The sequence below is a fragment of the Penicillium bovifimosum genome (assembly GCF_028826915.1).
Source record: "Penicillium bovifimosum strain IBT 22155 chromosome Unknown utg000007l_segment0_segment0, whole genome shotgun sequence".
Classification (NCBI taxonomy): Eukaryota; Fungi; Ascomycota; class Eurotiomycetes; order Eurotiales; family Aspergillaceae; genus Penicillium; species Penicillium bovifimosum.
This window is the reverse complement of record NW_026622716.1, coordinates 326,616-340,683: the sequence shown is the minus strand read 5'-3', so window position 1 is coordinate 340,683 and position 14,068 is coordinate 326,616. Positions and strand designations below refer to the sequence as shown.

The 14,068-nt window shown below is 50.2% G+C and overlaps 5 protein-coding genes across 5 annotated transcripts; 3 read left to right on the top strand and 2 right to left on the bottom strand.

Moving 5' to 3' along the window:
* Positions 1–460: 460 nt before the first annotated feature.
* On the bottom strand, positions 461–968 carry N7515_009058 (uncharacterized protein; the record flags this gene model as incomplete). The annotated part of the gene is made up of 2 exons (XM_056669802.1): positions 461–768; positions 839–968. 2 exons carry the CDS (start codon positions 966–968, stop codon positions 461–463), a joined length of 438 nt encoding a protein of 145 aa, XP_056517601.1.
* A 3,727-nt stretch (positions 969–4,695) lies between these two features.
* N7515_009057 (uncharacterized protein) lies at positions 4,696–5,310 on the bottom strand (the record flags this gene model as incomplete). Its single annotated transcript, XM_056669801.1, has 1 exon — positions 4,696–5,310. One exon carries the CDS (start codon positions 5,308–5,310, stop codon positions 4,696–4,698), a length of 615 nt encoding a protein of 204 aa, XP_056517600.1.
* A 1,223-nt stretch (positions 5,311–6,533) lies between these two features.
* N7515_009056 (uncharacterized protein) lies at positions 6,534–7,780 on the top strand (the record flags this gene model as incomplete). Its single annotated transcript, XM_056669800.1, has 4 exons — positions 6,534–6,687; positions 6,814–7,292; positions 7,346–7,491; positions 7,546–7,780. The coding sequence occupies 4 exons, from the start codon at positions 6,534–6,536 to the stop codon at positions 7,778–7,780; spliced, it is 1,014 nt and encodes a 337-aa protein (XP_056517599.1).
* A 691-nt stretch (positions 7,781–8,471) lies between these two features.
* On the top strand, positions 8,472–12,008 carry N7515_009055 (putative nuclear pore complex subunit Nup85; the record flags this gene model as incomplete). Its single annotated transcript, XM_056669799.1, has 1 exon — positions 8,472–12,008. One exon carries the CDS (start codon positions 8,472–8,474, stop codon positions 12,006–12,008), a length of 3,537 nt encoding a protein of 1,178 aa, XP_056517598.1.
* A 1,318-nt stretch (positions 12,009–13,326) lies between these two features.
* On the top strand, positions 13,327–13,632 carry N7515_009054 (uncharacterized protein; the record flags this gene model as incomplete). Its single annotated transcript, XM_056669798.1, has 1 exon — positions 13,327–13,632. One exon carries the CDS (start codon positions 13,327–13,329, stop codon positions 13,630–13,632), a length of 306 nt encoding a protein of 101 aa, XP_056517597.1.
* Positions 13,633–14,068: the final 436 nt, after the last annotated feature.

Here is a 14,068-nt window from a genome sequence, read left to right as displayed (position 1 = left end):
AAGACTAAAAATGAGGCTTTGATTTTTTATGAAGTTACGATCCCTTTTTTACAGGCAACAGAATTCGCTCCGTACATAAGATTATGTAACAGAATTGTGGCTAGTTAACTATGGGTAATTGAGCATCAAGTGTGGATTGTGTCAAGTGTTCTCTGCTATGCTAGCTAAGACATCACCGAATGACGCATCAGTGTACCGTGTAACTTTTCCCAACTTGACAAGCTCCTCACGGCGTCGCCTTACAGGTTGATAGCTTGAAACAGTGACCGAGCCATTGAGAAGTCCGAAAGTACGGCTCCTCACCCCCATGGAATGTAGATGCAGGCCGAGCAACACTGGAAACTTGCTGTGCCTTCGAGGAGCAAAGACATATGCCACAATGACACAGATCATAAATATACAGCCATGATGATCCTGGGTTGTATTATGAGCGCTTGGCTGCTGCGGTGTCATAATATCGTCAAGTAATTCCCACAGACAAGAAGCAGCAGTCCGTACCCTTGAAGCCATCCCAGGTACATATATCCAATTGATCAACCGACTCTTCTGCATCGAATTCACCGAGCCCGACCGCAGGTCTGTCAAACCGAGAAAGTTCCGTCCGGATGTCGGCGACCACCTGCGATCTCATGAATTCAGTGGCGGCAGCGTTCTTTGGGACCTTGTACAACGCAGTGAGCACTTCGTCCTGCTCATATATTGCCTCGGATAGCTTTCGTGACCGGGAGACGGCCTTGATGGCATAATTCTCTTCCGGCTGTGCGGTCACTAGGTGATATATGAAGGACCTGAGAGATCAACGATGCTGCTCATTCATATGCTTGAGTATCATGTCGACCCTTTGCCGTCCACGGGTTCTGATAATCCGGGAATATATCTCTGGACATCGAAAGTGTCGCTCGGCGGGCGCCGGGAAGGGCGCGTCCCAGCCGTGGTCGACTCCCGTCGTGCACGCGTTTTCGAGACATTGCAGCGAGATATTGAACAGCCAAAACAGAATATTACTATAAAGCATTAGATACGCCATTTCGAGTCATATGAATGCATACCTGGTCAAAATGGTTGAGTTGATAATGGTCTCCTGCAACTTGCAGAAAGTGCATGTTCAGCTGGCTTTACTGTGTAGTAGATCACCAAGCAATCCGATTAGGTTTAGCGCGCCAGATATAGTGGGAGAACTGCGCCACTTCCAGGAATGATGCCTCAGGCGTTGTGCGTGACGTTCACCGCTCATTCCCCTTAAGAAGGGGCCACCCGCCACACACAGAATACATATCTCTTGCCTCTTGATCACTTCTTTCAGTATGATTCTCGTCGGGCAGTTCTCAGTAGGTCTTGGACGTCCCCTGCTGCTGTCTCCTGTGCTGCAGGCCTCCCATCGTCCTGTCTGCGATGTCCGACAGCCTACGCGCTCTTTCCACTACAATACACAGTATCTAGCAGAATTTTTGGATCATTTGATTGCTAAGGTTTGAGCCCTGGCTCTGAGGGCACACAGTAAGCCAGCTCTTGCTCCAGGTGGCTAGGAGCCATACGTCCAACGACAATGCTGTCAATTCAATAGTCTGACTGGTGTTGGCCGGCCAGCAAGCTGATGGGTTGTCCAGTGTTCTCCTTGTACCAACATCATATTCGATGAACCTATCATTCAACCGATTTGGATGACAAATGAACTTGAAATTTTGTCTTCGCTGTGGTGATCTTGCGATCCAGATGGCCATAATTTCGAGGCCTGATACCACAGAGTGCGTTCCAATGTCTTTGTTCGGCTGCATTAGATTGCACGCTGTAGCTGCTGTCTTGGTATCACCACACAGAAGACCGCATTGGAAGTTCATTTGTCATCCAAATCGATTGAACGACAGTTCATCGAATATGATGATGGTACAAGGTGGAATTCGACATATCGAATGATCAGGGACGCCTTACAGACTATTGCAACAAACCAGAAGGTGTACTGCCACCCAATTCGACCTTCCACCTACCCTCCACGACTCAAGACTGGGAGCGTCTCGATCAACTTGCGCTAGTTCTTGAGAAATTTAGTTCATGCTCACTGCTTCCAAGCGCCACCCCCAGATCGGCCTTTCATTACCCATCTACTTTGAGCGTCACGATGTCCTGGATGATGCTTCCTCCAGCGAGTTTTAAGGAATGGCATATACAAAACACCAAGTAATTAGGTAATTGCTGAGCGTTAACTAACTAAAGGAGGAAAAACTGGATAATGTACGATTACCAGGTTCCATAAAAAAGTCGCCCCTCATGAAGTACTTCCAATACTGGGTAAAACGCGTTCTGACTTCAGCACCAATTGTTACCAGCCAAATCCTTTAGATAAAAGAGTGCATTCAGACGAAACAACAACTATGAAAAAAGAAAAGAAAGAGAACAAGCAAGAATCCACAGAAGAGTTTTTATCTCTTCTCCCAGCCACAGGACATGTCCTCTTCCTCCTCAAGTCACAGGTTCTCACAGCTCTCGTATCACACACACTCACCACCCATCATGTGACGCCTGACTCCTGAGCCCTGATCGTCACACCAATCGGAATATTGACTCCAATCAAAATGACACGTAGACCGAATATCTGATAGTGTCAAGTTTAGACTTGAATCATATATGGAATAAATTTAGTATATACTCCAAAGAGTCACTATTGATATATCGATAATCAGTTTCTGGAAATGGCTGTAACCCAAAGGCGATCCTGTTCGAATTGACATGTCTTTGTAAGTTGCCTAAGGCAGGCACATCGAAGGAATCCAGGGTCTCAATATCTTGAGGGCAATCTGGTGCTGGAAGCAGCCTAAGAGCTTTATCAGAGCTGGTTCCAGTCAACGAGTACCCACTGCCGTCGATATTGATATCAAGGAGATATGGTAACTGGCACATCCGTACCAAGACCTCTCTCCATGTTCCAGAATTCAATTCGACATGCGAGAAATTGACATAGCTCATTCTCTGGATAGATTGGTTGATAAGTGCAAGAAGATTATTGCATGAAATAGAAACCCCCTCGAGATCAAGACACCGTAGGCAGAGAGAGGGAGGAAAGGCGAGAAAGTCAATTATCCAGAATGTCGCGACTATGTATTGCGAACGATTGGAGATTTGGCGCAATTTCAATCATCCTTAACATTCGGGTGGCATACATGTTGTTCGGAAGTGCAGCATACTCTGGCAAAACTGGTTTCGGCCAGTATCTTTGGTGCCGCTGATCTGTATATTCACGAGAATATACTCCAAGATGCCGAAGACCTTGTGTGACATCCTCAACAGGGATCCGCACCGAGCTGGTCTGGGTCGGGAAGAAACGTCCGAAATCATAGGTTATAGGGAATCTCAGCTCTAATTCTCTTAGATTTGAAAGCGGCACATAACGGAAAGTCGAAGAAACCGCATCCATATAGGCCCTTCTCTGCTCTTGTGAAAGACCTGGGGGTGGTTCGTGAAACTCAAGGGCCGCGAGGTTGGAAAATCTGATCAAACATGATGATAGGCATCCAAAGAGGTCATCGATATACAATGCGGCGGTATTGGCGGGAGAATCCGAACTCGTTTCTTTGAACCCGAAATCAATATGACGAACATACACAGCGTATGGGCTTCTTGATAGTTTCATAAGTCGTTCAAGATGTGGAAGTCTTCTAGAGGCGCTGTATCTCGCATCAATGTGCCGGAATAACCAGGATGCGGCACTGTCACAGAAAGCTTTGTTGACAAGGCGCAAACTCCTTAAGTCTTTTCGAGTCGTCCCATCAGGTATCGAGTAATGCCTTGCAACGTCCCGCAAATACGTAGCACGGTTGTGGTCGAGCCAGACATAATATACAATCTGTGTAGATAATTAGCGCCGGACCTAAGGTCATAGGAGCAGAGGATTTACTTGGGCACATATCTCTATAGGGATATGCATTTTTGCGTTGGGCTGTCTTTCAAAGTTGACCCTGAGGAGATGGTGGGAAACTTTAAGGGACTGATTAAGAAAAGGGGTGTCGGTGCAATGAAGATTGCTCCATTGCGGAGTACCCCTCCCTCTCAAACGGTCACCGCCTACAGGATCGTCGCGAATTGAGTATCGAGCAACAGCCTGGGTAATTATTCTGTCAAGGGTATCACAAGATGCACAGCGGGGAAGATAGATTGGGCGGCACGTGACTGGACAGGAGCGGCAAAGCCGCGTCGGAGATATCGGGGTTTACCCCGTGACAGAAGCGAGTAGTCTTCCAGACATGTTTGAATACAGACGATCTCTATCCACAAGCCAATGGTCGAGCCGAAATGGCATTCTATAAAATGAAGACCCTGGAGACCGCAGGAACGTGCCATTGATGGTTGCTAAATAACGTCAGCTGCTATTGCGACGTCCACAGTTTCACGACCGCATGACTGGGCTACCAATCCTGACCGAAGGGCGACTTCAAGTGTGGATTGTGTAAGACTGCGGGTCTATCATACATCCGGAGGGTTTCATTCGACCATTTAGCTTCATTGATCTAGGTCAAGAGTCTGTACCACTGGAAGGAATACGTTAGAGTAAGATATTTCCGCGAATTGAGTATCGAGCAACAGCCTGGGTAATTCTGTCAAGGGTATCACAACTAAAAGAACATTAAATAAACCACACAATCCACATCTGGCCCGTAGACAGTATGTTTATGGCGTCATAAGTGCATGGTGTACAAAACGCTATCAATGTAACGAGACCTCCAGTCCCAGCTTAACACCCCCGCCTCCTCCACCACCTGCAGACGCCCCGGTGTTTTTCCCGCGTCTTGTCTTCTCAACCACCGCAATTCCCGTGATGAGCGCCATCAGGTTGAAAAGCGAGCTCGGATTCACGTAGATGTCCAGGTCACCGGCGGTTTTTGAAAAGATACTGCCAGCAGAAAAGACCGCCATGACAGTCTGGCTAGACTCCTCGACAAGCTTATGGTTTTCATGACCATTGCCAAGGGAGTGGGTTCGCTTCCAGATGAAAGTCTTATCGGTGCCATCGTCCATTCGCATGCGGAACGAGTATGAACGCTCCAGAAAGCCTTTCTTGTGCAGGTCCCCCCATTCCATCTTGCCAGGCCGCGTGGGGTCCGCTAGACCGATCTCACAATCCGAGGAGAAGTGTCGGAACTTACACACTGCCACGACCGGCCCGTGGGAGTTGGAACCGCGGTGTAAAGTAAGGTCCGGCTTTCCTGGTGTGAAGGCTGAGTTTTCGATGTGGAAGAGGTGTGTGTTATTTGGAGCGCTGACATCGTAATGGTGGCGCCAGAAGCTGTGGGTGATGATATATTTGGCGCCTGGATTCATGATGAAGATGAAGAATATAAAGGTCTTGAAATTGATGTTTGAGTGCACTGTGGCTCGTGTTTTTTGGTTTTGATAGAGAAGCAGATTCGATATGTTATATAACTACGTTGTCAGATCAACAGGAGGCCTATGTAGCGCTAGTATTACAGCCTTGGAAGGGGCGTCATGTAGATCATCGCAAGGCTGAGGGCCCCTGAGGTCACTAAATCCACCCATCGAGGCCGTTGGGCAATCAAATTGACTCCAGTGAGTTTGGCCCCCACGGACGGACCCACGGGCTTAGCACTGCCTGAGGCCCTGAGCCTCCTGAGGATGCTGGATTGCTGGCATTGCTGGGATTGATGGCAGACGGCAGTGCGGGGCAATGGGCCAATCTGCAATCAGCCCACCTGCCACCCCTGCGCCCGCGCCCGCAGCCAAGCAGAGTGCAAGTGCCGTTTGGTCATGTGACTCCTGGCCTCTGATTGGCCTGGCCATTCGTGATTCTGTCTGGTCATGTCATTGCGACCTTTGCCCAAGATGGACAAAATGCACTTTGTGTACTTTCAATTCAGGACGAGAGTTGTACTTTTATGGGAACGGGATCACGAATTTGGAGGACAGTTATTCTCCCTGGGCAGTACCGCAGGCTAAGGGTTATTATACGAAATAGTAAGCGACAATTTGATCGAGCTATCAGTAAGCAATTCAACAAATGCAACCTCATTATTAGGCCATTAAATAGGTGGTGGTGCTATATACAGTGAAAGTGATATACACATACATTTTGAGGGGGACCCGAAAAAAATGAAGTGGGAAGGTACGAACCCCCACGGTAGGTCTGCACCTTCCATCTGTAGATGTAGAGAACATGCTCCGAGGAAGAAGCCTGTACACTGCGGTAAACTCTCGTCTCGGATGTGACGATCAAGGCTCAGGAGTCAGGCGTCACATGATGGGTGGTGAGTGTGTGTGATACGAGAGCTGTGAGAACCTGTAACTTAAGGAGGAAGAGGACATGTCCTGTGACTGGGAGAAGAGATAAAAAGTCTTCTGCGGATTCTTTCTTGTTCTCTTTCTTTTCTTTCCTCATAGTTGTTGTTTCGTCTGAATGCACTCTTTTATCTAAAAGATTTGGCTGGTAACATCGGCCCCATTCCCTCTTCTAGATTCTCCATGTCCTTGGGCCGAAACTTTTGCGAGAGCCTCATATTATTCAAAAGCGAGCCTCTCAAATAACCACAATGTCTGCTTCAGGCGTATCCCCGCAAAGCACCCAGACCATCAAGGCCCCCCGAACATCGGACAGCGACCAAATTGATCTCCCGCAAAACGAAGGTCAATGGGCCCAGGCTGCAGAACAACAGGGATATGAACCAGCAGACCTCAATCTCCACAGTCTGGAACATCTCCATTCGGCATCAAAACCGACTCTGCAGGAATTCATCGCAATGCGAGCGATCTGCATCCCCCCCCTCCCCAAAATCGATAAATCAGTTTCCTGCCTTTGACGATTCAATCAAGAAAAAACCTCCGAGACTTTACGGAACTTCCCCGAATGGAAGGCATATTTGGATCGCTTTGGAAACCCTGACGATACAGGGGTAGCCCATCGGGAGCTCGGTTGCTTTCTTATCGTCAAGGAAGCACAGCAGAAAGTGCCGATGAAGCCCGCTCGCTGGACCACAAGCCTCGAGTCTGATTCCGTCGCAATGGAACAGTCGCTCGCTACCACCCGCCAACGGCGCGAGATTCCCCGGCCGAGCTATGTGAGCATGGCGTCAGGATCGGACAGCCAATCGCCGTTGCATTCGCAGTCAGGGATATCAGCGGCAGCGAGCGATTGGTCCACCAGTTCCAGTGCCGCAGTACAGGTTCCAACCAAGGACGAGCAAATCGTCAATGACGCCCTGCTGCTGCTTCTAAGGGCACTGTTGATCTACGTACCCGAGGCGCGAGACGTGCGGTGCCAGTGGGAGGTTGACCGCTCAGCATTTGACGCAGTAGTCTTTGGTGATAACCAAATGACTGCACGGATGGCTGCTTGAGGGCGAAGAACGACGAAGTCTTCGCAATCGCCGAGGTTAAGCCAAACGCTCGGAGCCGTAAAAGGCGACCAGAGGTGCCCTGGCAAGAGACGGGCGAGATGATTGCATGGCTAATGCATGACGTCCGGAAAAAGCGAGAGCGCCCCCCACCTCGGTAAGTTCGATGAAATGTTATTACCGGGATAGAGATTCTGATCAGCTACTATAGACGCCTGGTTGTGTCGCAAGCCAACCGGTCGATATATCTCACGCTTGCCTCCTGCGACGCCAGATACATCGAGTATCTGAAAAGCGGGCTCATAGAAACTGAGCCGTCGCTTCCCGAGAATCCTCGCCCTGAACTGCCATTACTGAGGATGCAGGAGTACGGCCCGTGGAATATAAGCGAGAAGGGCCGTATGAAAAATCTGGCCAGGGTCATTGTGATGAATACATGGAGCTAGGACTGTTGGAGGGTGGTCATATGATGAGAGGACGGACTGGCACTATTTATCTCTTTCTTCCTCTTGCTTCTTTTCTCTTTTCTCTCATCTCTTCAGTGTTGTTGTTCTAGTATTAAGGAATCGATTAACTTCAGAAAAACCTTCTTCATAACAGTCATCATCGGTGTTGCTCTTGAAGTGGCACAAGATCTTGCAGAAGCGCAAACTCGCAAGAGGCCTAGATCTGGCCGCCGTTGAAGGGACGTTGTGTTGTTCTCCTACATTTCCTAAAAGGTAAGACAGTGCGGAAAGTAGTTACCGTAGTACTCTGTACTGCTGTGAAGAAATACGGAGTAGTGTAAGTGAAGAGCACCTACGAAGGGGGTCTGACGTCGTGAGTTAAGATCACGTGAGCCAATTAGGCTTGCTCTACATCACATGATGTTAGCCTTGAAGCCTTGGTGCCTGAGAACCTTCGCCGTCGCGTCGTGAAAGTGAAGGGCAAGAAAAACAAGTCAAGCTTGGAGGAGAGGGATCTTCCCTTACTGATATCCCATTGCCCCGGACTTCTTCCTCGCCCGACAACACTTACCTTTGGCACTTGAAATTGTCATCTCATCCCTCTCACCGTCCTTAGACCTGTTGCGGCCCAAAACTTGCATCCTCTGATGCCGTCAACCCGTCTCTACTCAGTTTGATCAACTCTGTCACGATGTCGTTCCAAGTGCCCTACGAGTCTAGTCCACCCGAGACCCCGGCGAAAGATCGCTCTCGCAGTCTCTGGAGTAACGTGTCGACAACTCCTGCCGGCCCGCCGCCATCTACCGCAGGCTCGTTCATACCGCATTCTACATCCAATATCAATGGCGGCTCTCGCATCAACTCCTTCTCCAGAAATGAAAACACAGTCTCAACAAACCAGAACTCTTTCTCGCGCAATGACTTCTCCAACTCCATCTTCACTAAATCCGGTAACCTCAACACAAGTGATAGCATCTTTGGGTCGTCTTTCGGACCGACCGATTTTTCCATGCCTCAGCAGCCAAAAGCTTCCACAAAGCCCGCCGCCCAGTCCAGCCTGCGGTTTGGTGTGATGAATGGAGGACTTGGGGATTCAACGACGAGCTTTGGGCAATCCAATGGGTTCAAGTCATCGCAAATGTCCGACTACCACGACGAGCCGGAAGACCAGATGGAAGAGGAGGAACAAGAGCTTCCCGAAGAGGAACTCGAAGAAGAGGACGAACAACCCGAAGATGAAATGGATGTCGGCGACCTAAATCAGCCCAAGAACTTTAATTTCCTGGACTCAGCCTTCGGAAACCCGTTCGGTTCCCAGCCCTCTATGGGTGCTCAGCGCAAACAGATCTACTCGAACCCCAGTGATGCCAAGCGACCGAAACTTGACGAACACTGGGCGCACCAGTCGCCCCTCCGCAAGAACCTGGCCCCGAAGAAGCCGTCCGCGATGCCATCCATCCTTCACAACATGGCTGCCAGGTCTCGCATTCCCCCCGTCAATGAGCCCAAAGAAATGATTCTCGAAACGGAGGATGCTCTAGGAAAGCTTATGGACGAACTCAAGGCCGCGGAATACAAACACGTTGACTTCGATGCTGTGTTGTCGAGCGTGACGAAGGAATTGACAGAGAATTGGCAAGATTGCGCAGACGAAAGTGGCATTGAGCGGCCCTATGGTGCCCACTCTGAAATTGGGCCCGGCGAAAGGTCTCCTGACCTTGTGAAAGCTATCTACCTGGCTTCATTGCTGCTACGGATTCACCACCCGCCTCGTGAAATGCCCTCGACCAGTCACATCAACCCTATGCGCACCGGAGCTGCCGGTATGGTCAAAACTCTGGCACGAAACCCCTCCCCTAAACCCCTGCCACATGTGCTGCTCGACTGGCTCAGCGAGAACCATGCATCGCAGACCAATAACCTTCAGGCCTTGAAATATGTGGAACCCAACCCGACCGCCTCTTCGAACTTCTGGGATATCATCATTGCGTCTGTTCTGCGCGGCCGGTTGGCCGATGCCGCCGACGTTCTTCGTTCTGCAGACTTCAATTATGCGCGATCTGCATTGGAGGATGGACTCCCACAGCCTGGTTATCGCGGCACACAGCTGCAAAACATCCAGCACTGCGTCAACAAGGCTCTTCAAATACTCGAAACATGTCCTGGAAATCAGTCTGGGGACTGGGAGGTCACCGGTCTGGAGTGGTCGCAGTACCGCAAACGGGTTGTCTCCGCTATCACTGACCTGGAGGAGTTTGCTGAAGGAGAGGAACGGGATGAATCGATCGTGCCAGTCCAGGATAATCGCTTCCAGGCTGTCAACTTTGGAATGCCCACTTTCAACCAAAACTGCAATAAGAACCGGATCTCGTTCGCCCAATCGGCTCGTATGGCCGAGAGCCGCGTGCCGTGGTCGATTTACCAATGCTTGCGGTCTATCTACCGCATCATCCTAGGTGACCCATCTGCTATCAAGGCCAGGTCCCAGGACTGGGTGGAGGCGACTATCGCATTGACTGCATGGTGGGACGGTGAAGATGACGACGGTTCCAGCATGGATCTCGCTGCTAGCAAATCCAGCGACACCTTCCAAGACTTCCTGCGCTCACGTGGTCCCAAGAACCAAGTTCGCGCCGTTGATCGCAACATGCGTGGCGCATACCTTGACCGCCTTGAACTGGCCATTAGTCACACTACTAGCGATGCGTCCGACAACGCTGACTTCAGACCCAATTCTCTCAGCAGCGTCGAAGTCGGTCTCGCATCTGTATTCGAAGGTAACGTGCAGGGTGTACTGGAACTACTCCAGTCATGGTCACTGTGCGTGGCCGCCGCTGTGGCAGAACTTGCCAGCCTAGGAGGCTGGTTCGAGTCTGGTAGCAGTCAAAAGACGCTGCCTGGTCTGTCTGAGACTGATCTGATGGTCCTCTCCTACGGGCAGGATGACAAGTCTCCGGCTCGTCATCTGCACAAAGACGACATTCTCCGTCACTACGCCTTCGGACTGTATGACCGACCCGTGATCGATAACGAGCACAGCTCCCGTGAGGGATGGGAACTGTCTCTTGAGGTGTTGAGCCGTTTCGATGATGCTAGCCAGATGAAAAAGGCTGTCTCCGAGATTGTGGACAAACTTCCTCTAGAAAGCCCCGATCAGTTAGACAAACTGGTGGTCCTCTGCTCAGAGCTTGGTTTAGAGGACCAAGGGCGCCGAGTTTCTGAGCGATTCGGAGACATGTTGGTGTCGAAATCCGAGAACTTCGGCCTGGCACTCGTCTGCTACGCTCGCGCGCAGAGTCGGCGCAAGGTCAAGTCAGTAGTTGACCTCTTGATCTCCTACAGCTTGGTCCAATCACGCGCATACCCTGCAACGGCCGATCTCGATGAACAACTCCGCTCCTTGATGAAGGAGCCAAAAGCCTGCTTGTCGACTATTGCACAGGTGGACGAAGAAGCAGCTCGAATCCTACAATTCTACCTGAGTGGCTACGCGACATTGCGCCGATTCTACGAAATCCGCGATGAGGAATTTGAATTACAAGAGAGTCAGCGACCACGCTACAAGCCATTGGCTCGACGTCGCGCCGCTGCGCAAGCTCTTGTGGCTGTCATTGGGAGTGCCGCTGATAATATCTACGGAGGTCTCTATGACCCAGACCGTGATTCTGCTGTGCAGGTCGACGGACTGCTAGCTCTGCTGGGCGAAGCCTGTGCATTTGTGAACCGTGGGTGTCCTGATTTGAATCCGTCGACTATCTTGCCTAGTACTAATGTTCCACCAGAACCCACTGCATTCCTTTCCGTCTCCCAACAGTTCACCATCCTATCTGCCATCGAGGACCTGGAAACCGTCACTCCCCGCGTGTACGCACAGTGCGAGGAATGTTTCCGCTCCACCTTACTCGAGTACCAGTCCTCCTCCCGTGGGGACTCCGACGGCCCGCCATCCCCTAGCGCCCTCTTGAAAAAATCCGTCACCGACTTCTCCGCATCCACCTTCTCCCTCATCGGCAACGACATGCTCGAGTCAGCGCGCAATCGCTCCGGCTCTGGCTCCATAGGCAGCTCAGGCGTTCTGGTCCCCAACCCAGGCGACACATCCAGCGCAGACCGCGGCTGGGACTGGCGCGCTGGACTCCCCAGCGATGCTAAGGGCGAGGATATCCTCCGAATGCTGCGACTGGGATTAGCACGCGGGTTGAGTCATGGTGCAATGGGATCGATCTGAAACGGAGTTTAGAGGCCTTGTTACCTTGTGGAATGGATGGAATTTTAGCACGGGCTCTTTGCACACTGCCATACGCTTTCAGGATTTCCCCCGCTTTACTTTTTGCCCGTTGAAGACCGTTGGTCCGTTTGTGTATGATGTCAGAAGTATTATGCACTTCACTAATTCTTCAGAGTCCACTATCAATCATTAATGTAGAGAGTATGTCTACATGTACACAGTAGATAACAGTAGGGTGTCTGCAACGCTTCATGTATACCTACCCAACCCTCGCTCTCCTTCTATTCTCCATTCCTCGCCCTCCGATTGCCCGAACTAACTACCGCCAAGGGCGAACTCCCCCTCTCACTCCCCCTCTCAGCTACAGTCTGTGGCATCCCACATACAGGTCCTGAACCTGCTGTACGGAAACCCTAGCGTGTTAGTTCCGAAAACCGGTTCTTCACGAAATTCGTCTCAAGTCTTGGTCTTGTCTTAGCGTCAGGTCAGCTGAATGTGGGCGCCTAATTTGCTCCACCCTTCGAGCAAAAAGCAAAAAGAACAGAACAGACAGAACTGAAATGAAAAAGATAAGAGAAGATATGAGACAATATCGTTACCGCGTGGACTGGGGATATTTAAGTGGGTATATTCACGATTTGTAGGGAGATGTTGCGGTCAATAGTCCTATGAGTCGCAGTTGCTCTGGGGCTGTGTTGAGACTTGAACGCCCCGAACTATACCTAGTGGCTAGTGGTTCGCTGTGTTGGATGTTCGTCTGACCGGATCTGCCGGGGATAACATTCAACTGTGTCTCGTTCTGACTACTATACAAGCCTGGTAAAAGACGGGAGTCTGGAGACATGAGGACTGGACTGGTTGATTTTCGTATAACCCCACTATGCATCTCAGTTGTGATTGCAACTAGTCCAGTGATTGTCTGGGCGCGCCCCGTCCGTTTGCTGCCTGGGGCTGCCACATGGAGACATAGGGCTGATCAGCTGGATCTACATCATTGCATTAAATCAGTAGTTGCCATTATTATTCTCAGTCTTACTGCTATATACGCTCACTTATATTACTTCCCTCTCCTTCGTTCCTTCTCTTTCCTTTTCGTTCTTCAGGCAAGAGCAACTACCTATGTCATAAGGTTTCACTCCTTCCACTATTGAATCGACTGGCTCGCATTCTTTCAACCTCATCCAACTTCATCCAACCTCAGAGGCTGCAACAAACAACCCGATCCTTCATCCCTCAATTGCCATCTGAGACTGTACGACCTACACTACCGAAATCCTACCTCCATCCCAACACTGCTACAAAGACATCATCCAGCAAGATGTGCTACAGGGTCATCGAGCGCTACTCCGTCTGCAAATGCCTCTACTTCGAACACTCCGTCGACCCTTGCTCCTCATACGGCCAGCACGGCCATGAAGTAGAGGAAAAGCTCGTGCTTGTCGGCTACGCCTGTGACAGACACACGTTGTGTTCTGATCTTTCTCTGTCTGCTGTTCCGTCTGGGGCGATAACGTCACTGTGGTCTGATGCAGGGCATGGGAGGGATAGTGAGGCTAAAAAGCTTAGGGAGGGTGAATTCGAGCTGCAGAAAGACTTAGGACTCCTGAATCCTGAGTATCGATAGATGCGGAATGAGGTTTTCTGGTTAGACTTGGGATATGTGGCTGTGCCACTATGGGAATTATCTGGATGTATTGTTCAATGTTCCCTTTTTTATCTTCTCTTATTCTTCGTGTCGATGCTTCTTTCGAGAGATGAGCTTTCGTGCTTTCATTTTCATCTTGTATTGTCGACACTGGTGTTGGCATTTCCTGACTGGCAAGTCGAGTATTAGCGAGTTATTGCATCTTACTCTCTGGGCTTTAATGTTCTTTATTGTTATTTGCTGAATGATACTATCATACTACATACTACTTCATGTTATGTACTCCATGACCCGCCAGTTGGTGATTAGCGGGAATCCTCGCCAGTTGACTGATCAGTTGACTCGCCAGTTGATCATGTGATCCATGCCACCATTCTTTAGTCCCCGACCTATTCCTGTCGCTAGCTAAAGTGAG